Source organism: Anguilla rostrata, chromosome 13, assembly GCF_018555375.3.
Source record: "Anguilla rostrata isolate EN2019 chromosome 13, ASM1855537v3, whole genome shotgun sequence".
Classification (NCBI taxonomy): Eukaryota; Metazoa; Chordata; class Actinopteri; order Anguilliformes; family Anguillidae; genus Anguilla; species Anguilla rostrata.
The window spans coordinates 38,113,026-38,140,669 of record NC_057945.1 but is presented as its reverse complement, the minus strand read 5'-3'; the positions used below and the strand labels follow the sequence as shown (position 1 = coordinate 38,140,669).

Sequence of the window (27,644 nt, the reverse complement as noted above, 5' to 3'; positions counted from 1 at the left end):
CGGCGAAGACAGATGCAACAGTTCCACGGGGATTACTGAAGGCCGCGTTTCACATCGCACTCCTCCGCGTGTGCGTGCGCTTCCCAAATAGTCCACAGGCATTTACGCTAACCGCTTTTTTCATTATGAATGCCATCCTTTAGAAATGCCACCGTTTACGAACACTTTAATCATTCCTCTCTTAATCATGCTGCATTATTAATTCATTTAGCGCATGGCCGTAACCATGGCGACCTGCGTAATTGGCATTATACACGACAGGGCGACACCCAGGTATTTACCGTAAGTACCCAGCTCAAGGGAGCAACGAGCAACAGCTGGACTGTTCCAAACAGCACAACTTTTAGCCTTCGGGCTACAAGTTAGTGTCTTAGCGGCTAACAGCTTAACAGCTTAACTGCCATCTTTGGAAATATCATCGACGCATTGCTGAATTATCATGACATGACATTATGGCAGTTGGCAGATGCTCTCTCTCCCAGGGCAAATTACATAGATTATATTCTTTCTTTTTTTTTTTTTTACAAACAAATCCATTTAGCCAGCTGGATATTTACTGAAGCAGTTCGGGATAAGTACCCTAGCCCCCGGGGAACAAACGACAGCGCCCCCCACCTGGGAATTGGGGGTACAACCTGGGGAGCTGCAAGTCCAGTACCCTAAACCTATTACGCGACACTACCAGCCCATTGGTTTATACCGCTGGGTTCTGGGGAACTTCCTGCTACGCCCAGACCCATGTTTATGCATGAGCTCATTTGTGCCTGTAACTCCACGGTTAGTGGGGTGAGACAGCAGGGTTCCCAAATGGGGACGTGCGAGGGAGATTTGGGGCATCAGCAAAATGTAAATTTTCCTCTTTTCAGAATACATTATTTCTATTTTTTTCTTGAACGACACAATTTAGACTTTTGGAGAAAGCAACCCAGAATTTGTAGATGAAATAAACCTTGCCCATCTTATCAAACCCAATGGACATTATGGGGGACTTGAAGGGAAACATGTTTAGGAACCTCTACCTTACATTAATGAGTCATTGTTTCAATATCAAAAAACATCTCTGGAGATTAATTATCTAACGTGAAGCCAAAATGGACGACGTTAAAACAGAGAAATGAATTTTAAAAAGGCCAAATCTATTATCCATCAGGCACACGAGAGGCTCCCCGTTCTGTACTGCTGTGTACGAAGACACCGTGAGTGCGCAGCCAACTCCAGCCGGGCGATGTGCAGCCCCCGTCCAGCTCGCTGCGCGCCAAAAGCTTCTGACCGAGTCATCGATCTGTGTACGCCGTGCGGCTTCGCTGCGGCGAGCCGTGTTCACAACGCTCCCGACGAGCCTGTGCCGTTTCTGCCAGCTCTCAAACTCAAAGGGGCTTCGGGTGCCGTGGCTGGTGCGCGGAAACACGCTACGCTTTCTGCCTTTCAAGGCTGCGTGATACAAGAACTGTTCTTTTACTGAACGGTGTGCGGAAATTTTAAATCCCCCCCCCCCCCTTTTTTCACAGACCATTTTTCTGTGAATAATGCACGATATTTTTAAATCGTCTTGAGGCGCAAACGCGCTATAATTCGGTAGAGCTGCTGCTGAAATCACTTCTTTTAAAAATAATAATAGAATTCAAGTCATAATTTACTCTGGCGGCATTCGGAGCATTGAATCCAAGTTTGCGTTAGCCTTTTGTGGAATTCAGAATGAAATTCTGCCCCTAATTTAATTATCTGCTAAAATGCAATTATGTTCCATTTTGCCGCCAAACACAAATTGGAGTTTTCTGACAGGCCTAATACATAACGGCGTTTAAAATATGCAACAGCAGACAAACCAGCCATTACACGGAAAATCAAGCTTCACAAAAAAAACATTTTTCTTTTTTGTTGTTGTTTATTTGCCTTTTGTCCCCTTCTCAATTGTATTCATCATTAGTGCTCACTGCTGTAGCCTCCGCTGCGGATTGGAGTCAGTGCAGATGAGCGTGTGATTTTCCCCTGAATCCCACAATGCCGAGCGTCACTTCCTGTCGCACGCCCGCTCAACAGGTCAGGCTCGCGGTGTCGGACGGAAGGACACGTTTCATGTGCAGCTGAACGGGTGGGACTTGTCGGTGCCTCGATCTACCAGCAGGGGGAGTCGGGGCTGGTGGCTGAGGACAATGAGATCCATATCACTGTTGATTGGTCCCTGAGTAACCCTGGGTGACACCAGGGCCCACTATGAGTTGCTCTGCAGGATTACAGGCTGCGTTATTCACGGTCAGGATTCATTCCCAGATGACAGGGCCGTCCCATGCCCTGGAACTAAAATGGTACCTTAAACCATACAAGTCCCCCCCAGCATTTTAATAGCACAAGTTCATCAGTAAACGGGGACACCCGAAAAAGCACAAATACACAAGCGAGCACCATACCCATGTGTCTTATAAGGCATTTTTTGCATTTTTACCTTTGATGAAACAAAACCAAACTTCAAATGTTCTAAATGGTTCCCGTTGTCATATCAACCCAACTATTGTGACGACAGCACACGCCACCATTTTGAATTACGGAGACGGAAAAACACCGCAAATTGGTCCTAAACTCACAAACGTACACGAACCAGGCATGAACGTACGTACGGTACAGTATGTCTACACATTCTGGTGTTATAACTCTGGAACCGCTCCAGACGTGCGCATGTGGAGCTGAGTAATTAGCAGCTACAGGCCTGATGACATTTCATTATTAAGGGTACTGCAGATAGGGACGGATATGATTTACGACCCTGCACTGCCCATTCCTCGCACGGCACAGACTCCATGTCTCATATTAATATGCGGCAAATTAAGGCGATGGAGTAGAACAATCCTTTCATGAGATGCAGAGCTGTTCATCAGCACAACTGCGCTGGCCTCTCAGCCATTTAACGCTTCCGGAGATTTTCTGCCACTGCCCCAAGAAATGAGCTTCATCCCCTAAGCCGTGCTCATTCTACCTCGGGAGCAGAGGAACAGCATGAACCGGTATGAACCGGTACCAACCAGTACGAACCGGTATGAACCGGTTTGACGTGGAGAACTCATATGAAGATACGGTTGTACCGAATTTCACCCAAGGAGCAGGTGGATTTGAGAACTGGGAGAGGGCCGGCCTCCCCCTTCTAGGAAAATACGGCGAATGTCCCGAGAGTGAAGACGTTCTGCCCCGGCTATTTAAGGAAACGGCCGTGGAGGAAGATTCCGGAAGAGGAGTCGGGAGACACACCGGGAAAGAGGGAATCCCGTCCTGAATCAGCCTGGCTCGACGGCAGGGTCAGGGCGCGAGGGAAATAAAGTGCTCGCTGTCAAACACCCATAGATGCGCCTTATATATCTCATACTCGTTTACTGTTTTTATTTTAACCCGTGCTGGAAGAGGTACATCGCAGATAGCATGTCAAACCACGCCGGACTCCCTGATGGGGGGAAAACAAATCGTACACAGTGTGCTCACAGTTTCTCTGTTCTGTGACAGCCATACATCAAATCTGCACTGCAACTGCACATCTGCACACATGCATACACACACATACACCGTATTCTCTGTCTTTCAATCTCGGGTGCACACAGACACACAAACACACACACTATATTCTCTGTCACACAATCACAGGTGCTCGCTCGCTCGCTCACACACACACACACACACACCTTATTCTCTGTCTCTCAATCTCAGGTGCTCACTTGCTCACACACACATACACACACACTGTATTCTGTCTCTCAACCTCAGGTGCTCGCTCGCTCACACACACACACACACACTATATTCTCTGTCCCCCAATCTCAGGTGCACACAAACACACATACACACACACCGTATTCTCTGTCTCACAATCTCAGGTGCGCACACACACTTGCACATCTTGAAGCTAATGGACAGAGACTTGCTTAGCTTTCCCTCTTTGAGCAACCAGCCAGTCCTACCTGAGAGGTCTGCTCAAACGATCTTAGATAAGCAGTGGGCAAAGGGACATGGAATTACACATGACAGTGTGCAAGTCCTCGTGCCTTCAAATTTAATACATCGGCCTATTTAAAACCTGGAAGGGTAAGTATTTACGCAAGGGATAAAGCACCACAGCCAGTGCAGTCTATGAAAAATAAACTCCATGATGGGATGAGATGAATTCGGGAAAAAAAATCAACAACTCTCAACCAATCAGAATCAGGTATCTGTCCAATCTGCTGGTAAATCATCATATCAACTGCTTCTGTTTGCATTATGTCGAATAAAGATAAACTGGAATTTTTATTAGTCTGCAGAATAAATATGTCAAATCAAGCAGTGTGCGCACATGTACACACACACATGCACACAAACGCATACTCACACACACGCATGCACACTTACACATGTGCGTACACGTGCATGGACACACATGTATATATCTATACATACATATAAAAAATGTATATATAAATATGCAATATGCGTATTATCTTTCATATCTGCGATCATTGGGGTGTATTACAGCCTGAGTGCAGACCTGCAGAATGGATGCCTTCGGAAGGCTCTGCTGGGAAGGAGACCTTGATCTTCCTGGCTCTGCCGAGGAAAACCGGTGCCAGGATTCCAGGCCTGTTTAATTGATTAGCTGCGAAAACAGCACGCAGACAGGTAATGCATTCCGGGAGTCAACTCCCCCCCAGCCCCCGTCCCCGCCCCCCCGCCCCCCCTGCACGTCCGGCTAAAAGCTGATTGTAAAGTGTTTTCTAGGGCAGCGGCGGCGGCGGAAGCTCACGCTGATGGACCCAGACACAGGCAAAGCTGTTCTCATAGTCAGTACTGTTCAGGAAGCAAGAGACTCGTTCAATTCCTCTGGCCGTCAGTAGACACAGGCAGCTTACTCTGTACCTAAGAATACACTGATGCACTTACCGAGCAACGCTGAACTTCCTGTTTAATGCATGGAGCTTGTGTATAGCTGTCTGTGCATTATGGCTCGATTCACATAAATACAGCAGCATTTCAAGCAGAAGACCAGCAATACACCAAGAGCATGCCCATGTCACTGTGACTGTAGGAGACACACAAACCATCAATGCCAACATGGCTACTTGCTTTGCAATGACTATTCGGGGGTATTGTTTATTTCCTGTTCAGAACCTAGCTAATGTTACAAACTACCAAGTTAACAATTTTTAACATGGGTGGCTCATTCCATTAGGGCATCACATTGTGGTGCATAGATGAGCAGCAAAGTGGTATAATGGGTAAGGAACTGGTCTTGTAACCCAAAGTTCACAGGTTTGATTCCTGGGTAGACACTGCCATTGTACCCTTGAGCAAGGTACTTAACCTGCGTATAAATGGATGCGATGTAAACGCTACGTATAAGTTGTGCAAGTCGCTCTGGATAAGAGTGTCTGCTAAATGCCTGTAATCTAATAAGCCTCACAGACTCAGATCCACACTGGACCGTGCCAGTAACGACTGAAGCCGGTAGCTCCATAGGGTGACATACAATCGGTAACTGCATTGACCAGGATATTTGAGTATTCCATAGGTAAGGGATCTGAGTTCATCGAAAGGTCTTCCTCCGACTCCACTCAATGCGAACCGTAGTCTGCGGTGTGAAAAGAAGCAGCTGGCGTAGCGACACCACGTGTTCAGGAGGAGAACTGCGGATGTCTACACACTCCCGAATCATCAGTGGGATTTGCAGCATGAATGCAGCTGTGGCTGCAGACCAGTGACCATTCAAATACAGTGGTGGGAATTGGAGATGCTCAGCCCCACGTTAGGCACCAAATTGTTAATAAATAAATAAATACATTTCAAAGAGACAATAAAGACAGTGAACAAACTGCCTCGCTGAATGTCAGGTGTGTTATATGTATACACTGTAAGTATCCATGTATTACTGTGTGTATCTATGTATTTATGTGAGGCCTGCAAAGCAAAGCTGTGAAAACAAACTTCCCCTGAGGGACAATGAAGTATTGTATTGTATGTTAAATAACTTCAGCGAAGAGAAGTGTAAAGCATTAAAATCCCCTGCACTGTGTTCCAGTTCTATCTAATCCTTATTAGTTCAGCCTCATCTTTAAAAAGGGACGAGATGCCACATGAACTGATGTCAGGCGCCATCGTCTTGGGACAGTTTGTCTCCAGTGGGTCGTCACTACGTACGTTACTACATCTATGACACTGCACGTCCATGACACATCCTGGCAATCTAGCCCCATCTTATCAGCGAGTTGTCAATACAACCAATGGCGGAATCTCCACGGTGAGCTAAATAGTATTGGATAGTTCCAGAATGCTTTGGCAAAGCTTCTTTGGGCTTTACCAGTAGAGTTCTAGAGTTACCAGTAGAGTTCCATATTTATGATGGACCCTTGATGTAGACGATAACAGAAATAACTTATTTTTCCTTTTTTTTGTTTTGTTTTTTGTTTTTTTAGTGTTGATCTGAGAGTTAAGTGGCCCTGGTTCTTCCTGGAGCTCATCTACACAACAGAAGATTAAATCACACGGGACGAAGCGCTGACTCATTCGGCATCTGCGGATAATCCAAACGAAAACTAACGGCGCGCGGTTGTGTCGAGCGCTCGTTATGGTCAGAGCCCCGTTACCCTCGCGGGAAGGCTTCACTCCACCGTCACAACCGTGAAACCGCACAGCCTGGGGCGCGAGCCGTTTCCGGACGGGGCCGGCCAAGCCGAAAGGGCCTTCCCTTTGACTTTGAAAAGTGAAGTGAAGTGAAGTGAAGTACGCCCGGAAAGTGCACACTTGTTAATGGCATGCGGGTGCCCTTCTCCAGTGAGCATATTCATGAGTAAAATTTATTGCCAAACTCAGGTGGAGGTCAATTTGGTCATTTGGCTTGGTTCAGTGTACCCCATATACTTCACAGACGACGGGGGGGGGGACGAAATCAGAAGTCATCTAAAAAGACAAGAGGAAATCAATCAATATCTACGGAGTTATGAAAAATGATTCACTTCTTTATGACTTATTTAATTGTACATGAAAATAATCAATCTAAGTGACTCGGTCCGTTTACTTAATTGTCCTTCACTTCAAGTAACATATTAAGGCAAGCATTTCTTTAATTGAATTATTATACATCAGGACACGTACTGCTGTATGAATGATATACTGTTATACTTGAAAGTAGTACACAGTGTAACAAAGGACAAAGCGGTTGAACTGATTGGTTCTTTTAAAAACTCTATTCAAAATGCATGATTTTATCTGAAAGCGGACGTCCACATCTTGGAAGTCATCCAAAACAAAAGAGGCATTAAGTCTAACCACTTTGTCCTTAGGTTTCACTAATACAGTTAAATATACAGCGCACTATATAAATCTCATACTGATGTTGGCCAATTTGAAGAGGAAAAGACATTACCTGCGCCCATCTTTGGGAACACATTAAATCACAGGGATCTGACTCGTCTCTGTCATTGACGGTAAGCCAGCTACCTGCTGCATACTGTCCATAGTAATGTTGGTCTGAAGGTTTAAGACACAGCTGGGTGATAATTTAACCCTTATACTTCGCTGAAATTTTACGATCCTTTTTACGTCTGGGGCCCGTTTGACCGAAACAGTGTAAACCGACACAAAATTATTGTAACAGAAGAATTTTGACAGTATGTGTGTCGCCTTCTTAATGCCTCCCAAACGACTAGCCTTTCATCCCTAAATGTTAAAACACTGTGAGAAACGTCTCATTTTAAGTGAATGTTTGAAACTTGTAAGCGGAAATGCCACCAGAATCACCCACAAAAAAATCTGACATAAAAAAATGAAAAAGGTTGTATATTTTATTGTTTTATACCACTACAGGGCCTGAGGTCAAACGACCCCACGCAACACCTTGTTGGTACAGGACTTTAGAAAACATGCCATTATGTTTATCGCACGTTCACCATTCAATCCCACCAAATTAGGATGAGTCATACGGGGGGTGAAAGGTAAACTGGTTTTAAAGAGATGTCAAACACCGAATGGGATCAAATTGAGGGTTAAACACAAACACAAATAAACACTTTGCCATTACGTTAGAGCAGAAATAAGGAGCCAAATGTGCCCAAGGATCGAGTCCGAGGCCCGCCCCCATAAAAACAGTGTCTGCTGCGGCCGAAACGTTGATTTTTAACTCCGTTCACAACTCGGTTTTGTGATGTGGGCAAAACGGCAGTTAGCTGACGGCTGCGCACCGCTGCAGTGTTTAAAATAAAACGTGTTTACGTGCAATAACTTCAGTGAAGAGAAGTGTAGAGCATTAAAATCCCTGTATGTAGTGACAACCCACTGGAGACAAACTGTTCAAAGTTTTATTAGTTCAGCATCATCTTTAAAAAGGGATGAGATCCCACATGAACGGATGTAAGGTGCCATCGTCTATGAACGGTTTGTCTCCAGTGGGTCGTCACTGCGTACGTTACTACATCTATGACACTGCACGTCCATGACACATCCTGGCAATCTAGCCCCACTCTTGTCAGAGAGTTGTCAAGACAACCAATGGCGGAATCTCCACGGTGAGCTAAATAGTATTGGATGGTTCTAGAATGCTTTGGCAAAGCTTCTTTGGGCTTTACCAGTAGAGTTCTAGACATACAACACCGTACATATTTATGATGCATCCTTAGATGTAGACGACAATAACAGAAATAACTTATTTTTCCTTTTTTTATTTTTTTTAGTGGTGATCTGAGAGTTAAGTGTCCCTGGTTCTTCTTGGAGCTTGTCTACACAACAGAAGATTAAATCAGATAGAGTGGATAGAGTAGATAGGACAGAGTAAGGACCAGATTTCTAATTTACAGAAGGTGCGTATTAAAATTTCATTATGGAAGCAACGATAGACCTGGCCCATATTTATGAACCATCAGAGTAAACTGTGCTGGAAGATTCTTGTCGTGGCAGAAATTTGGTCCTATTTTTATTATTATTACATTTTTTTTTTTTTTTTTTTGCTTTAAACCAGGGGTCCTCGGTCTTATCCAGAAAGGGTTGGTGTGGGTGCAGGCTTTTTCTCCAACCGAGCAGTTACACCCCTGATTCTACGAATCAAGTTGCTTATTAAAGACGGTTGATGAGCAGAACTAGGTGTGTAACTGCTTTGGTTGGAACGAAAGTCTGCACCCATACTGGCCTTTTCTGGATAAGACCTGCTTTAGACCACGAAGCACTGAAAGCAAAAATGGCAGTCATTATAAAACCTTTTTTTCTTTTTTTTTACATATTTAAAATATACTTTATTACTCATAAAAACTGTCTGAGAAAACAGAAATACATTTAAAAAAACTGAAATAATATTTTTCAAAACCACAGAAAGTTAACTATCCCTTTAAATAATGCAGTTTTTTTTTTGACATTATTTGGAACAAATGGAGGAAACATTCATCATAATGAGTTTGCGGCACTTCGGATGTTGCTAAAATAAACTCAAATCTACTCAGTTAGCAGTCTTACTCCCCACTGAAAATGCGTGTCAGAAATCCATTAATTACTCCCACTGCCTTCCTCTGGTGTACAGTCATATTTATTTATTTATTTGTTCATTCATTTATTGTTTGTCCTAAAGGCTTTTAGCACCATTCTTAACAGCAGTTCTGATAAGTTCAATAAATAGGAGCGCTCATCTTGTACTGCTGCATGTACTGCAAACTGAAATGTACAAAACTGATTAGAAGGGGTCAAAATGAGCACAAGAACTATCCTTATATAAACCGCTCAGGCTACTTTCTGCATTGATTCAATCAACGCGTGTCCTCAACTAACTTCGACTGAAAAATGAACTGAAAAAACAAATGCAACCGTTTTGTTTTAGCAAGTTTTGTGATTTCTGAACTTGTCAAGCTCATCCTGAAGAGAAAAAAAAACATTTACATTTAGTAGCAAGTCAAAGTTAAGGACACACTGTATATTGATTGGATGTAGGCCAATGCCTGCAGCCTCACTCTTGATGGACACTAGCACCATTGTGATACTTGGCCACAAAATCAATTTATGAAATATCCCTATAGATACAGCAGCCTTCTTTGAATTAGATTGAGCAGTTTTAACGCAGTGCATGTTGCCATTGGATTGCCCTAATCAATTCGTGCCCCTACCACCACCGCCCAATCCCCGCCCCCAAAGAAAGGAAAAAGTCATTTAAATTTTAAAAAAGAAAGAAAGAAAAAAAGCTCAAATGTCACCTGAATGCCATTTTTCCTGGACTTTCTCCATTGAGACAATTTGATCTGATAAAGTAAACAGATTTATTGGGTGGTTTGCCATCACCTTCAAACGTCGGGATGAGAGAGGGAGGGAGAGAGAGAGAGAGAGAGAGAGAGAGAGGGGGAGAGAGAGAGGAGAGAGAGAGAGAGAGAGAGAGAGAGAGAGAGAGAGAGAGAGAGAGCGACTCAGGCTCTCATATCAGGCAGGAGAGCTTCTCCAGCTCCAGTCCAGCTGTGATTGATTAAATCAATACAGATATAGCGACACGCTGTCATATAATTCAGCAGACTGCTACACCAAGAGGAGAGTAAGACTGTACAAAGCGTGCGTCTGAGAGGGCTATTCAATCATAGAGAGGCTTGGGGGGGGGAGGGGGGGTCCAGCTGATTGTTTAACCATCACACAAAGAGTAAGGAACAGCTCAGGGAGATGTCTGTCGGCGAATCTCGCCCGATGTCCTGCCGGGGCCTGGACAGCGACCCGCTTAAGACGCCAGCCGACAGGGTGTGCGGCCTGCTAAGGCGACGTGTGCTCGAATTCATCCGCGTCCGCTTTCCACTGCCAGCCCGTAACAGGCACAGGGACGTTCGCTTCGACGAGCTACACAACAGGAAAGTACTCGCGTGGCCACGTAAACTGAATGAAGCCACCCGTCGTTAGCCTGCTAGCGTGATAACCGGTTTAAAATTTAACTTAACATTTAACTCAACCGGTAACTCAACACAACTGGAAATTTAAACAAGGTCAAGAGGGAACCCCGTTCATGAAAACGTTTTTTTTTTTTTTTAAGCCTGCTATGCAGACAACAGGAAATGACCTCATTTCCGTTCCTTCCACGCACCATTGGCTAATTCCCTTCGTCTGAATGGACAGCTCATGAGACAATCGATAAAACACCCAAGAGTGTAATTCAATATAGCCTCTTCAATGTAACCCCAAGTAACCCCATCAAAGAAAAGATGTGGCTAACCATAAAAATGATATTATGGTTTTAAACATTAGAATTGAAAAAGAGGTTATTTAAGGATGCCTCATTTTAAGGCAAGCTTTTTTGCATCTACTCCTGATGTCACTGGGGCTTGGAGAAAGTAGAACTTAGGAGCTTGTGTGGGTGGAGCAGATTTGCCTAAAGGGTAGACCTGGACTTTTAAATACTATATTATGGACTGGAATTCCCAGCTGGGGAACCGCAGTTGTAAATCAGATCAAGGTACTTGACCTGAATCGCTTCAGGGAAAATATCTGGCTGCCTAAATGGACCGTACATAAAACATAACCTGACTAATCCGTTTCATATAAGAGCGTCTGCTGAACGCCAATTCAATTAGTCCAAGTAACCCACTGCAACTATCCTAATGTTAAAATTTTATATGCCTTACATTAAACATGTAGACGTGCCAACCAAAAGCAGCTCTTCTATAAAAAAATCACTTCTTTATTTTTTTGTTCAAATGCACGCGGTCCAGTAGACGTTGTTCGCGCTATATAGCTTAAAATCGAGATGCGGAAAAAAAGTAGCAAGTCGTAAAGTTCCAAAGTGCTGAGTTCCACCATGGAGAGCTGACATGCCGCAGGGCCACAGGGAGGGGGGGGGTGGAATCAGTAGAAAGTTTTATTTTAAGGAATCGCGTCTGTTAAAAGATTTATAGCATATGGCTGCACCAGCGAGGTGATACCCAGAGACACTGCAGAACCACAGTAAAAAAAAAAAAGAATTGCTTTGGTTGCTTCACACATAACATTTCTTATACTACAGACATTAACGATATAGCTTATATTTCCGTTATTTTAATGGAAACATAAGTGCAGGGCATATTCAGTGACCTTTAGCGTTGGTTTTCAGTTTTGGTGCAGTCAAACAGTCAAATGCCTTTCGGGAACAAAGGTGTCCAGCAATAATAATGCACTGTTTACTGAGGGTTCACAGGTACATCATTTATTGTCCGTACAAACTGCACGATTTTACAGGTAAAGACGGAAGACCAGGTGAGACAAATGATGATGCATAAATTTAATCCTCAAATATAACACAAAAAAGAACCCAAAACTAATTACTCCCAGACAAATCCCTACAAATTAGGCTTTTACAAATTGCACTCCGTCTTGTCTGGGACTCATGATTGCAAATGAACAAATGACTCCCACATCTAAGACAAGAACGGCTTTCCTTTTGCGCAACAGCGCAAATCAGTGTTTTGTGTAAGATGAGCTTTTTTTTAATTTTCTAAAATCCAGACTCATTATTCCTACTGGGGGACACTCTGTCTCACCCCCCACCCCCCACCCCCCCACCCTGTACTTCTGTGCTCAAGGAGATAAATACCTGCTAGATATAAAAACCGATACAACTACAAAACGATGTTTATAACTGTAAAAAAAAGTTAGACAAATCTGCCACTCCGACTCCCTCTCTGCCGCACACCCAGTCCGACTCGCCCCTCTTCTCTCTCCGAACCGGAGGTTCTTTTATCCGAGGCTACGGGGCTCACCCCCACAGGAGCCCTCAGCTGGGGGTCGAGCCAGCGAGTGATCCAATCAGCACACACCGCCCCTCCGGATCAGACCTTTCAACAGGGAATCAGCCCCGATTCTGTGACCAAGATGAGGGCTAAGACTTACAAGACATCCCCCCTCCAAAGTTCGGGAAGGTGCTGTATTAAAGATTACATTTTTCCAAGTATAACTTCTTCTCTACCTCCTGCCCCCTCCCCCCCCACCTCCATCCCTCTCTCCCTCTCTCCATCCCTCCCTCTCTCCCTCCAGGGAACCTTATGTAATCCCCATGTAAAATATTAATTCATTCTGTCAATCGCTGCAGATTTCTGCATGAGATAGAATGCTTAGGAGACATTTTATCCGCCCCCCTGTCTCCCCCCCCCCCCCCCTTCCGACTGCAACTACACGAGGGTGGCTGGTTTTCTCAAAAGACAGGGTTGGGGTTGGGTGTTCGGCGGGGGTGGGGGGTTTGTGCAAGTAGCAGTAAGATGGGGGGGTGCAAGTAGAAGTAAGAGGGGGTGCGTGTGCAAGTAGCAGTGGGGGGCTGGGGGTATGTGCAAGTAGCAGTAAGGTGGGGGGGTGCAAGTAGAAGTAAGGGGTGGGGGTATGTGCAAGTAGCAGTAAGGTGGGGGGGGGGTGCAAGTAGAAGTAAGGGGGGTGTGTGGTAAGGGTGTGGGGGGATATGAGTGAATACAGGGTTGGGGGTGGGGGGGTGGGTGTTTTCTGCACTGCTGCAGTGTATTACCCTGCACACAGTCTCCACTCTCTGTGTGTGGCAGCCCATTAGATTAACTCAATAAATTCTGACCAGGCTGCCGGAGGCGATGCAGTCCTCCGATGAGGCCGTGTGAATGCGCCAGCTCTACAGCGCCAGGCCTCCATCGCTGGGCCTGACCCAGTCAGAGCATCTCCTGCCGACCTGCACATCACCCATCATCCCTCACCAAAACATCGCTCCGGTCCCCAAGATGCACAGGGTGACACAGCTTAGTTTATCATTGGCTGTTTAATGCATCCTGTATACAGGGATGTGAGGAAATTAAAACCCGCTTTTTTTTCTGTTTTTTTTTTTTTTTCTGTTGTCAGATTTATTTATTTATTTATTTATTATTTAGCTGGTTAATCCGCTGTGTGACTAATCCAAACGTGCTTCCACTGAAGTACACTACAGCAGGTGAACAGTCTCTTCAAGGCTCAATCATTATGAAGTGAACGAGGGCCGGGACCTTCCTATCAATGGTCCTTCGTGACACACTCATGGCAAGAACACTATCAGACACACACACACACACACACACACGCACACACACTCATGCAAGAACACTATCAGACACACACACAAACACACGCACACACACTCATGCAAGAACACTATCAGACACACACACACACACGCACACACACTCATGCAAGAACACTATCAGACACACACACACACACTCATGAGCGCACACACACACTCATAAGCTCACACACACACGCACGCACTCATAAGCGCACACATGCACGCTTACACACATGCACACACACACACACGCTTACACACATGCACACACACACACACAAACTCATAAGCGCACACACACACGCACTCACACAGGCACACACACATGCACACACACGCACGCTTACACACATGCACACACACACACGCTCACACACATGCACGCACACACACAGGCGCGTTCACACATGCACGCACACACACGCACACACACACACATACTAACACTCACACATACACACATGGTTCTCCAGAGCGCCCCCTGCTGGCTACACATGCAGCAGCCTCCTCCAGCCCCCCCCCCAGGAGCCCGAGGTGTGGGCTCTGATATGATAAGAACAGGCACTTAACATCAGATGCTTCGGGGGAAAGCGCGTGCCTGACTGTGTTCTCCTGAATCCATAGCTGTGGGGGGTCCAGTTATGAGCGCTGAAATATATTCAGTCAGGCTGTCGAAATAGAGGCGGGAGGGAGTGGTTTCAACAAAAAAAGAAAATAAAAAAATAAAAAACATGCACAACCTTTAAGCCTCTCTGAATTCTTCCAAAACATGACCTAAAACTGACTCAGAGCGCAGACAGCTTCTATTAAAAGAACAACAGCCTCGGCGGTGTGAAACATTGATGCAAAGTATCGCATTACCGTCACTCGGGCCTTTAAATAATTGGAGAGCCATGACTGGGAAAAACTGGCGCTAACTTTGCCATGAAAGTCATTAAGCCAAGACTGAGCACAACTACAGCGACGCACCACCTTTTAAACCCCAACGACGGGGGGGGGGGGGGGATCCGCGCGTCGCTAATACAGAGCGACGTAACAGAGCCCATGATCAGCAGCAGGACGCCGTCGGGTTTTCGGCGAATCTCGTCGCGGCTCTGCGAATTTGGGGGGACCCCGTCCGTCGTTCAGATCGCGGGTCACCCCAGCCGCTTCGACGGTCTCCGAAGCTGAGCGTGGCCCGGTTTTACTCCAACGTTGACGAGAGCCACTCAGGGAAATGAGGCGTAAGGAGGCTCGTTGCTTGTCTGAGCCATCGTGAGCCTGATGGTAAAGTCGTACACCTCAGAGACGGAGCTCGCTCTCCCTCTCTCTCTCTCTCTCTCTCTCCCTCTCTCTCCCTCTCTCTCTCTCTCTCCCTCTCTCTCTCTCTCTCTCTCCCTCTTTCTCTTTTTCTCTCTCCCTCTCCTCTCTCTCTCTCCCTCTCTCCTCTCTCCCTCTCCTCCCTCTCTCTCTCTCCTCTCTCCCTCTCCTCACTCTCCTTCTCTCTCTCTCTCCTCTCTCCTCTCTCCTCTCCCTCTCTCTCTCCTCTCTCCTCTCTCTCTCTCTCCTCTCTCTCTCTCCTCTCTCTCTCTCTCTCTCTCTCCCTCTCTCTCTCTCTCTCTCCGTTTGATCTGGCCACCGGCTGATGCTGAACGGTATTATACCCGCTCGCAGATGAGTGAGGGGATTACAGGAATACAGGAAGAGATTACATGAATATTCACAAAGAGGCTAAGAGGCTAATGAGATGCTGGTTCGGCGCGCATCGTTCCCGGTACGCGACGAAACACTAAACCACAACGCGAGAGAGAGAGGCGGTCAGTCGCTCCACTGCTCCCCAATACCAGAACCGCTCCAGAACCCAAGTGCGTTTCACCAGCGGTGCCTCTCAACAGCCAGGCACAAACCTGCTAACAGCATAAAGAAGGAAAGCGCGCGCCTTTCTCTGAAGAGTGAGAGAAAGAAAGAGTAAAAGCAACTCATCGATGTCGGCCATGACAGTACCCCGTTTCCCGTAACAACGGTGGGCCACAGACGGCTGTGAAGCCAGGCCAGAGATGATGATCAGCACCATTTTGAATAAAAACAGCCCGTTTTAGCGTTCCACCGCAATGCGGAGGCAGCAAAATAGTCTTGATTTAGTAGTAATTGCATCGCATTTGATACAGACTGCATAATGAATGTTGCTATATAACATTATCAACCACAGGCCTGAATTCTATGGCTCCACACACCATGGAAATAGTAAAATACTGATCAGCAAAAACACTTGAACCAGAGGATTATTTTTTGACATACTACCAACGAATGACAAAAATCAATAAAATATGCATTAAGACGGTCAGTCAACTTGCTTCTCTCAGGACCAATTTCAAATTAAACATGAAACTATCACGGGTAAATAAGTAACCGGTATTCCGTATTGGATTCCACTTACATATCACTTTTGAAATCTATCGGCGTTTCAATATATTTTCTCAAGCACGGTAAGTCACTGTGAATAATTGCTATTAAACTTAAAACGTATCAATGCACGTTCACATTAAAACCATTTTTTTTTATTTCTGCATTTAGCAAAACACATAATCACTTATAATCCCGTATTTTCTTTTTTTTTAAAAGAATTCAAATAAACAGTCATTAATCGGTGCGTATCCACACTTTCTGGAAGACCAAAGTCTTCTGTTGTGCCTTCTTGAGCAGTGGCTGTGTCAGTTTCCCAGAATCCCCCGGGGCATGTGATATTCAGGGGGAAAGAGGACTGTTATCAGCTGTATTCCCAGGCGGTCACCTCATCCTTGCTTGTATAGGTCAGCCCAGATACACCCTCACTGCTTTTATCACCCCACCACCGACTATGTGAGTGACGGGCTTAACAGTAGGGGGGTCTTTGGAATGGCAGTGTACCCCGAGCCGTCCCTCCCCAAGGGCCCCACCTTCTCACCCAGGGCCCCGCCTTCTCACCCAGGGCCCCGCCATCTCACCCAGGGCCCCACCTTCTCACCCAGGGCCCCGCCTTCTCACCCAGGGCCCCGCCTTCTCACCCAGGGCCCCGCCTTCTCACCCAGGGCCACACCTTCTCACCCAGGGCCCCGCCATCTCACCCAGGGCCACACCTTCTCACTCAGGGCCCCACCTTCTCACCCAGGGCCCCGCCTTCTCACTCAGGGACCCGCCTTCTCGCCCAGAATATAAATATAATGGATTCACTGTACAACTGCTCTAGATATCATATCAGCCAGTGCCTGTTTTACAGAAGAAAGGTGTCTTAATTACCTTCTTAAGTAAAGATTAGGTCGAGATTTGAATTGGGCACTCTTGGTTTAAACACAGAGCTACCAGCAGCAGTAATACTGAAATTCTTAAATTAAGAATTATTCCCAGAATCTTCCTGAAAATGTATTCCAGCCAGCTAGCTGAAAATCTGATTGAAATGAATGATAATCACAAAAAATCGACTACAAAACATGAGACCTGTTTGTAAGCTTCACACAAATTCATAACAAATCAGCGAACATCTGTAAGCAGTACCAGATAGCAAACTGCACCAGAACTTTTTGTTACCATCCATGACCTCCAGATCCCAGAATAATGGGTTCTTCTGCTTGTCTTCATAGGAGAACCTGTTGTAGTTTTTCATGGAACCCTTCATGATAGGTGTGTAATGTGTAAAAGCTCCCAGACTGAACCATTTTGCCAGACAAAGAGCCAGTATGTGTGTGTGTGTGGGTTCCCCTATGGAGACACAGAAGAGCCTTTTGGAACCCTTTACTCTGAGAGTGTAGACACAGGCTGCATCCAGAATTACTCCCTATATAGTGCACTACTTTTGGTATCAGCCATTTTTAAGTGTGTCCCATCTGCCTGAGGGAGAAAAAAAGTAGCACACTATATAGTGAACTACATGTTATCCACTACATAGGGAATAGCGAAATGAGTGAATGAGTGAGCCATTTGGGTCACAGCCATAGAGTAAATAAGAAAAACAGGGAAGCAGGGCTGGACAGTTGGTTGGAGAAAACCGTGTGTGTGTGTGTGTGTGCATGTGCGGGGGGGTGTGTCTGTGTGTGTGTGTGGAGGTGTGTGTGCAGGTGCAGGTGAGTGTGCGTGTGCGTGTGCGTACGTGAGTGTGTGTGTGTGCTGCGTGGTATGTGCGTTGTGATTGTCCATGTGCTATGTGTGTGTATACAGTGCGTGTGTGTGTCGTGTGTGCGTGTGCGCATGTGGGCGTGTGGCATGTGTGTGTGTGTGTGCGGCGTGGGTGGGTGGAGGCGTATGTAAGAGCCAGGCAGTTGGCGGTCTGGGCGCGGGCGCGTACCTTGAAGAGCCGCAGGATGTTGGCCACCATGATGGAGACGGAGCTGGCGGAGGCGCCGATGACGCCCACCACCCGCTCGGGCTTGCTGACCACGGGCTGGCCGCCGCCGGGGCACTTGACGTCAGAGCCGTCGCGCTCGATGAGCGCCTGGACGAAGGTGAGCGACTGCTCCAGGGCGTGGGTGTCGCGCGAGCAGGTGTCCAGGATGCGGGCGCCCAGCGTGATGTTGGGCAGCAGCTCGTGGTCGTTGTTGATGCGGTCCAGGGCGAAGAGCATGGCCTCCAGCCGGTGGATGCCCTTCTCCTTCTTCAGCTCGCCGCAGGGCTTGCCCTCGCTGCCGCGCGCGTGCACGGGGAACAGCCCGCCCAGCGAGATGTCCCCGTCGATGCGGATGGAGTTCAGGTAGTTGTGGCCGGGGCCCTTGGGCCGGGCCGCCGACGCCAGCAGGAAGCAGCAGAGGAAGGTCAGCGCCGACCCCAGACTTCCCCTCCGCGCCGGTGTCACTTCCTGCACGCAGTGCGGCTGACGCATGATGGCGGTCCCAAAAAACAAAAATTTCAAATAAAAAAATCAATCCTGAATCCTTCAGGACAAAAAGAAAAAAGAATAATTTAGAATAACAGTAGTCCAGAGGGTTAATCTCAGTACCCTTTAGGACGAAGAGTCCAAAAAAACTCCATCTCCATGGCTGTGAGAAAATATGAATTAGGTTCCGATTTGGGTCTTCTACTGCTCTCCGTTCTCGCCAGCAAATCGCGAGAAATTTGCACAAGCGTCCGCCATATAAAAATGTCTGGCAGGCCCGTGGAGAGCCTGCTCAGGAAGCATTAGGAAGGAGAAAGGTGAGTGATGATGAGCTGTTTTTTCCCCCCGCTCTTCTCTGGCCCCTGTCAGGAGTTTTTAATCTCTGCTTCCGCCAGGACAGAGATGCACATCGGGCCACCGGGGTTCACACAAGTAAACTCCTGAAAGAGAGAGAGAGAGAGTGAGAGAGAGTGAGAGAGAGGGAGAGGGAAAGAGACAGAGATAGAGAGCGCAAGAGAGAGGAGAGGAGAGGAGAGAGTGATAAAGAGAGCGAGGAGACAGAGAAAGGAAGGGAGGGGGGAGAGAGAGAGAGAGCTGAAGACATGAGAGATGTCAGCTGTGATGATTATTTTATTGCGCTTTTTGAATTTTTCTTGCTTTTTTTGCACCTGTGCGCAGGAGGTGGAGGTGTTTGTTAATGCTGCTTCATCTTGTGCTTTAATGGCTGCCAAGATCTCCCAAGGTAACAGCAAGTAAAACTAAGATCTCCCAAGGTCACCGCAAGTAAAACTAAGATCTCCCAAGGTAACAGCGAGTAAAACTAAGATCTCCCAAGGCCACCGCAAGTAAAACTAAGATCTCCCAAGGTCACCGCAGGTAAAACTTGGCTCCCAAACGCCGCACATCAGTTCATGAAATTAAAAGGCTGCATTTGTGCCAGATCAAAATCCATTCGTAATATTGTGCTTTGTAGTTTTTGCATTTAATTTACCAGACCACAAATTCAAAAACATGAAATGGCATGTATCAGTAAGCATCATCATTACATTGATTTGTATTAACTGAAAGAATACCTAATGGCTAACTGAATGGTGAAAAATTCATACACATATATACACAAGTGGAGAATCAGGAAGTCACATCGTTAACATACAATCCATGTATACAGTTGGAAACTTGCTGAGACAATTCAGATTAAGTACCTGTACACAAAGGTACAATTCCAAAGGTACAATTCCAACCGCATCAGAAATGCGAACCCGGTTCCCTAACCATTACTCTACACCGTCATCCGCCAATACAGGCCTGCATTAGAGATCTGTATTAATAATACAGAACAACATACATAAAGTTACATCTGAGCTCAACCTTGCCGCCCCCCCTTCGATCCATCTCCGCCTGACGTCTCTGCTTCCTCTCGCTCCCAATCATCGGCTCTCTGTCCTGCCCGCTCTTCATCTTCCTCACACTGCAGTGCAGATTTGTTGTCCTGAAACCAGTGCCAAGGCCCACTCTGATTGATAGTAACTGGCACACCAAAGCATTATGGGAAGCCAGTGGAGAGACCTTAGGTGGCTGAGGAATTGTAATAATGATATTGGAACAGAGGGCTCCTCTTGACAGGATAACAGGCGGTATAGAGCTTCAGCCTGTGAGTAAGTGCCTGGGGTATTAATTGCCAAATCACCCACAGCATCCTCAAGTTTTTTTATGTAGAAAAGAGCAAGATGAAATAATGAATTTCAATTTTTGAAATTTATTTTAGGCTAAACATTTGAGGAAGGATGGAACGCAAGTTGAACTCAAACCAAGATAAAAAGCACAACAGAACCTGGGGAGGCTCTGGTGATTTCATTAGACCCGTCTTGTGCAGAAACGATCTTCTTGGTAGTAATGATGATGGAAACGCTATTTTCTATTCATCAATGGATCCTAGCATCCAACTACAACCTTCGTCCAAGAACACTGGCCAAGTAGTTCACCATGAATCATCCTGTGCGATTCTTAGTACGCATTCTAGAATTTTTCAAAGCAAATCCATCGCAATTAAATCTGTTTAATGTCTAATGAGAGCTGACAACACAAAGCCTTAATCATCATTTATTCTCAAACACCTAGAATGTTTCTCCATCTTAGAATAATCTACTGTCAGGGCATCCACTGTGTTTAAGAATCAGAAGAGGACATCCACTGTGTTTAAGAATCAGATTAAGACAACCACTGTGTTTAAGGATCAGAATAGGACATCTACTGTGTTTAAGGCTCAAAAAAGGACATCCACTGTGTTTAAGGATCATAATAGGACATCCACTGTGTTTAAGGATCAGAATAGGATATCCACTGTGTTTAAGGATCAGAATAGGACATCCACTGTGTTTAAGGATCAGAATAGGACATCCACTGTGTTTAAGGATCATAATAGGACATCCACTGTGTTTAAGGATCAGAATAGGACATCCACTGTGTTTAAGGATCAGAATAGGACATCCACTATGTTTAAGGATCAGAATAGGATATCCACTCTATTTAAGGATCATAATAGGACATCCACTGTGTTTAAGGATCAGAATAGGACATCCACTATGTTTAAGGATCAGAATAGGACATCCACTGTTTTAAGGGATACATAATAAGGGAATACCACTGTGTTTAAGGATCAGAATAGGACATCCACTATGTTTAAGGATCAGAATAGGACATCCACTGTGTTTAAGGATCAGAATAGTGTATGGTCTGCGCAATCAGCATCTTCCTCTGAATCATGTAGCTCCTGTGTGCCGTCTGATTGTAGTTCTAATAAAGGAACGCTGATGGTAATCACCGCTCAGGTCCTCGTGGAACGGAGAGATAAATTGCAGCTGTAGCCAGATATCCTTTCAATGGGAACAAGGGGAGGGGGGGGGGGCCTGTCCTAAACGGCAGACAAGGGCAGAGATTAAAGGGGGGAAGGTGGAAGGGCATGTGTCCCCCCCCCCCCCCCGCCACCACCACCACCAACACCCCCCATCTTCGATCGCAATCCTTACTACACCTACCCACCCAAAACGCCATTGCACCCCCTACTCCTCTTGGTCCACGATTGCAACCCCCCCACCCAGTATGCAATCACAATCTCCCACATCCAGTCCCAGCCCACTGACCACCCCCCCCTCTCCACCCATACCCCCTCCCCCTGCCCCCACCCACAAGGTCCGCGAACGTCCACCACACACAACACACACAACACACACACCACACCACCAGTTTCCCAGTGCATCGCTCGGGGTACATTTTCAGTTAGCCTGCACAACACTGACGTTAAATTAACTGAGAGGGAAAACTCCAGCTCCGCACATCACCTGCCATGTTCCTGTGGGCAGAGCAAGCGAGAGGTCCTCCGAGGTTCAGCCGGGTCTCAGATTAATTGCCTGCGTATCCGAGGCGACAAGGCCCTGGATTAGACCTGCGTTTCTCAACGAGTATTAAATAATTACCCCCAAAACTCCTCCCCGGGGGTACTGCAGTAATTACACGGGGGCGCCTTGCGGTGGGTAGGTGGGTGGGTGGGTTTGCCGGCAGTTGAAGGGCTGCCCTGACTTGCATCACCGAGAGAATTCCCAGGACACAGTGCAGATCCAAGCATGACAAGGCTGTGGCAAAGTTCCCCCTCCTCACAGTGCGATACAGCAATGAGAGCTCTAATCTTCAGCCCTGCCGAGGTTTGAGTCGTTTCACGGGGATCGAATGGAATGGAAAAGGGGGGGAAAAAAATGAAAAACTTTCATTTTTTAAATATTTTCAAGGGAGGGTAGCTAATTTATTCTAGGGTACTTAAAACCGCAGCCAAATGAAGTATTGTCTTTCAATCATTCCCTTGAAAGGAACGAAATAATGAAACCAGAACCCTCAGTATCAATCAAACACACATTTACGAAACCCATGCAAATTACAAGAGCAAAAATGAGCTCTTGGAGCTGAATAATTGTCCGTCAGATTGGGGGGACTCGCTCGTATTTACCTCCCAAACGCCAGAATCTGCTGATGAATGGCTTTCATTTAGGCCATTTCTACCTTTGTCTTTCCCTCACAAACACAGAGCACAGGATTCAGTGTGCCACAGGCCACCATCCACGCAGCTCTGTTCTATAAATTTAAACCGATACTTGACCTGTGTAAAAACATAAAACCTGGTGTTAACATAAAGGATAAAAGGATGCATGACATCCTGGCTACATTATGCATAGCAAACGGAATACAAGTGCAAATGGCCTTCGCTATCCAACAATCACTCAGCAATCATACACTCGCACTCAAATATAGGCTTATACATAGCTCAGGAGGTAAGACCGATTGTCTGGCAGTCGGAGGGTTGCCGGTTCAAACCCCGCCCTGGGCATGTCGAAGTGTTCTTGAGCAAGACACCTAACCCCTCACTGCTCTGGCGAATGAGAGGCATCAATTGTAAAGCGCTTTGGATAAAAGCGCTATATAAATGCAGTCCATTTACCATTTATTTATCTTGCATATAGACACATGTACCCACAGCATGCACGTTTGCACATAACACACGCACGCACACACACACACGCACATGTGAGTGTAGGCCTGAAACCTGGAAAAGGTTATTCTAAACCTTATCCATCTGTAGAAATTGTGAGATTAAAATCATCCCTGGAAATGAAATTACAACATGAGTTTACAACATGAAAGATCCAAAAATCCAAAAATCCAAAAACCTGGAATCGTTTGGATCAGATAAAGGTGTTTAGACGCATGAGCTCAAGACCCGGGACTCGCGTGCCCAGTCACTGAACACACACACTCGCGCCAAAGGGCTTCCTTCTCTCCAAACGGGAGTTTGCAACTGAAAGTCCCGCTGTGTAGATAACAGCATGGAATTTGGGGAGTATCTATGCCAATATGGAATAATCGTTCAATCGCTAATTGCTTACACCAGCACACCGAATGTGTCAATTAGGCAACGACTGATGAGTTGATCGCGACACATCACATGATCTGATTGGATAGCATGTCGATGAGGCACTACGACGGTTCGACCAAGTCGTCACCTCTTATTAAATAATACGTCGATTTGGCGCTAAGCTATGAGCCGATAATGTCATCACACCACATTATCACGTTACATCTGTTCAGTTGAACCGATTCATTTATTCCACAGGATGCAGTATATATTTTTTTTTTTTTTCACCACACCTCTCAATGTAAAGCTTGATTTATAGAACCTCCTGTTGGCAGCGTATAATTACTCAGACTTCATAGCGCATGACAGGTCTTCATCGGTGACTGATTGCTGGTTTCGTTCCCGTGTTGAAATGGGCAGGCAGAGCAAGGCCGTACGAATAACTAGCACACACAGGCCTGCTTCCCTTATCCGACGTAGAAAGAGGACGGAGAGCCGAGTCTGCAGCTTGCAGTGCAACATTCAGAGCGCTAGCCGTGCTTCTGCGGGGTCCGAAGTTCACGTGCAGGCAAGCCCTTTTTCCGCTTCACGTTAAAACGCGGTAAATTAAAGCTGGCGTGGAAACGAACGCACGCGCAAAACCAGCGCGTAGGCACGGTTGATAAACGAGTGCCCTCCTACACTTGAGGTGAGACACGCAGTGACCCGGCTGGAAATCAAACTAAAAAGACCTCACCCGCCAGCTCTAGCCATGGCACCTTGCACACGGTCCATCCTAACCCACACACCAAATACACCGGACTTATCGCTTGCCCACCACACACTCACATTTGGACTCTAGTGTTATATCATTACGATGAACTCCCCTTTGCTTGCTTTGTACTAAGCCAGATGTATGCCCTGCCCTGTGCTTTTGCACTTGGGTGTATACGTATGATTTGTGGGCCATCATTTACTTTCAATGCACATTGCTGGTAGAATGGCCCTCAGAAGTTAATCACGGATCCTGCCAGTGTTGTACGTTCACTCCTGATGCTGTGACTACTTTGCAAGTCGCTGTGGATAAGAGCAACGGCCAGAATAGCAAATATTAATTACTGTTGTGATTGTGTGAGAGTGGCAGCTCTCTAACCAATACTCCACACTAGGGTCCGGTTTTTGACTGGAATGTCCGGTTGTCAAATTATTTGCACAGGTCTGGTTTGTGGTTCCAGCCAAACCACCTCGCGCCCCCACCGACCCAATTCGCCATCATCCCCACACCTGCCCCTCGCCTCAAGCATGTTGTCCAGTTTTGACAAATTGTAAATCTGGCAACCTTACACCACGCTACAGCCTGACTGTTCACATGGAGGGGGTCTCTGATTCACAGTCCATGAGAAACCCCCCCCCCCATACTGTGGTGTTCAGCACCTCCCTTCTAGAATTCGGTTAATGACCATAACGATGTGCAGAGAGATGTCGCAGCTGAAACGTGACATGTGGCCATTTGTGAAAAAGGCGAGGCCCGCATGCCAATTTTCACTCATTGGAATCACCCAGATCTGAGGGCGCAATGCTGAAAAGACCACTTTCAGAAATGTGTCTTGGGGGGGAGGGGGGGGGCATCATTCCAAGCCCAGCTATCGCATAATGTCTCACAGTGTTGCTGCCATGCAATAGCAATGTTGTAACACTGACAAAAACATGCCCGTCACACCGTGAGCACGATTTTCTATGTGTTAGCTGGAAACCTCCCTTACAGAGGTTCTGCTGTAGTGGCTGCCAGTAACATCACTATTACTCTCCGCACAATTACACCCTGCGAGAGAGAGAAAAAGAGAGAGAGAGAGAGAGAGAAAAAGAGAGAGAGAGAGAGGCACGGCACGGTAAGGGACATTAAAAATGCTATTTACTCCCCCCACCCCCCAAAACTGATTCAGTAATGTAACAGCCAGCCCACCTGTTTTTACAACTGCCGCAATATCGTGTCTGTTCTCTGTGAACCAGCACTGCACGGAAGGCCTTTTATTCATTACAGGACCATAAAGCCAGGAGGGAGGACATGAATATGCAATGGAGTGTGTGTGTGTGTGTGTGTTTGGGTGCATGTGTCTGAGTGTGTGTGTGTGCGCGTAAGTGAGTGTGTGTGTTTGTGCGGGTGCCTGTGTCTGCGTGTGTGTGTGTGTGTTTGAGTGCATGTGTCTGAGTGTGTGTGTGTGTGTGTGTGTGTGTGTGCGTAAGTGAGTGCGTGTGTTTGTGCGGGTGCCTGTGTCTGCGTGTGTGTGTGAGTGGGGTGGGGGGAAACAACTCAATGAGCTTGTTTCTCAGGACATGAGATGTGCTACGTGGGTTATTCTTCTTTTTACATTTCTCTCTGGACTGTAAGGGAACCAGTGTGGGGGGGAGGGGGGGGGGAACCCCTGTCTTTGTGCTGGATTCTCATCTCCGGCCCACTTTCAGGAGGACAGAACTCATTTTTCATGCCACAGCGAAAGCGGCAAACATGGCAGGACACAGATCGCCTTTAGCCAAACCGCCGTCTCTGACACAGGGAAAGGTCCCTGCTGGTCAGGGGTGGGACCGTTTACTCGACTAAACGAGCACTCACTGGCAGATTCCTAATCACTAAGGAAAAAGAAAAGGTAATTTATATAAACATGTGCATGTGTAGCACATAGGTTTTTATGTATGTTTTAAAAAGTGAAGCAGGGAAGTAAATGCCACCACCCCACCACCATCTTGCAGCAACACTAGCACTTACCATTTTGCATGGTTTTATTTTCTTTACCTACAATGAAATGCTGTTTTTGCATTTAACTCTGTCATAAGTATTCATTTAAATGCACTTGAAGCTAACGCTAGAGTTCCTCTTATGATTAATAAATATATTTACTTTTAATGCAATCGCATTGATGAAGATTTAACAGACACAAACACAGTCCAGGCTACTGTCTTTAGGCTAAATTGGCCTTGCATTAACATACCGCTGTTTATGCTAGGCTATTCAAGAAGGAAGGCATACGGTAGAGAAAGAAGTTCGCAAAAATGTCACAGCGATGTCAGAATATGTCATAACAGCCTACAAATAATCAATATCTACCGCAGCGAGCATTTATTCTTCGTCAGCCGAAGCAAGTGCACATGCAGGCGTAGCTAACAAGACGCCATGACGCAAAACATGGGAGACTCTCACACATCCTCCAGCGAGCATCGCACGTTTGTGTTCTCAACTGTCACCACCTCTTTCTCTTAATAAAAAAATTGTTTTGGTTTGCGAGTGTCAAGTGTCGAGAGATGGTTAGCATCGTTTAGCGCGTTTATTTCCCGCAATGCCTCGACTCAGACTCTACGCTGTCTGCCGAGCACGAGTATGGAGTATGGAGTATGGAGTACGGAGTATGGAGTATGGAGTATGTAAAATCCAGGTTCAAAAGTACTTTGTTTCAATTACCTGAATTTGCTAACATTAGCACGATTCTTCAGCCAGGAGTTCATGGGTGAAAGAAACACATGGCAAGAACTTATACTTTCACACCCCTGGACTTTCCACCTCTGATGTCAGATTAACATTACATTACATTTATTTGGCAGACGCTTTTATCCAAAGCGACGTAACAAAAAAGTGCATTTCATGGTCACGGACAGCTACAAAACACAGGTTCAATAAGATATAATACTTATTTTGTACAGCTATTTCTAGCCAAGAACACAGTTTACTTCACACAGTGAACACTATTCTGACCTAATCTCTGTAAAGCCAACAAGGCAAAGATTAAATGAGAAGAGTTTGCTTGCGTGCGGTCAGGGGACTCTTCTACGCAAGAACTGTCATTAATTCAGATGAACAGATATGTGTCAATGTGATCAGTGTCAATCACAGAATTTACATTTAGCATCTTTCCTGGTACCAACCAAAATACTATTAAACCATGCCATTTCATTTCAATCGTAGTGTTTTC

General features: G+C 46.1%; 1 protein-coding gene across 3 annotated transcripts in view; it reads right to left on the bottom strand.

Annotated features, from left to right (window-relative positions):
- Nucleotides 1–27,644, bottom strand: part of LOC135238537 (metabotropic glutamate receptor 4-like) — a 228,682-nt gene that overhangs the window by 160,453 nt on the left and 40,585 nt on the right. For all 3 annotated transcript variants that reach the window (XM_064306537.1, XM_064306540.1, XM_064306538.1), the window contains exon 2: nucleotides 18,279–19,243. In XM_064306537.1, coding sequence (XP_064162607.1) covers nucleotides 18,279–18,809 — 531 coding nt within the window. In that variant the 5' untranslated portion in view covers nucleotides 18,810–19,243. The remainder of the gene's footprint in view (nucleotides 1–18,278; nucleotides 19,244–27,644) is intronic.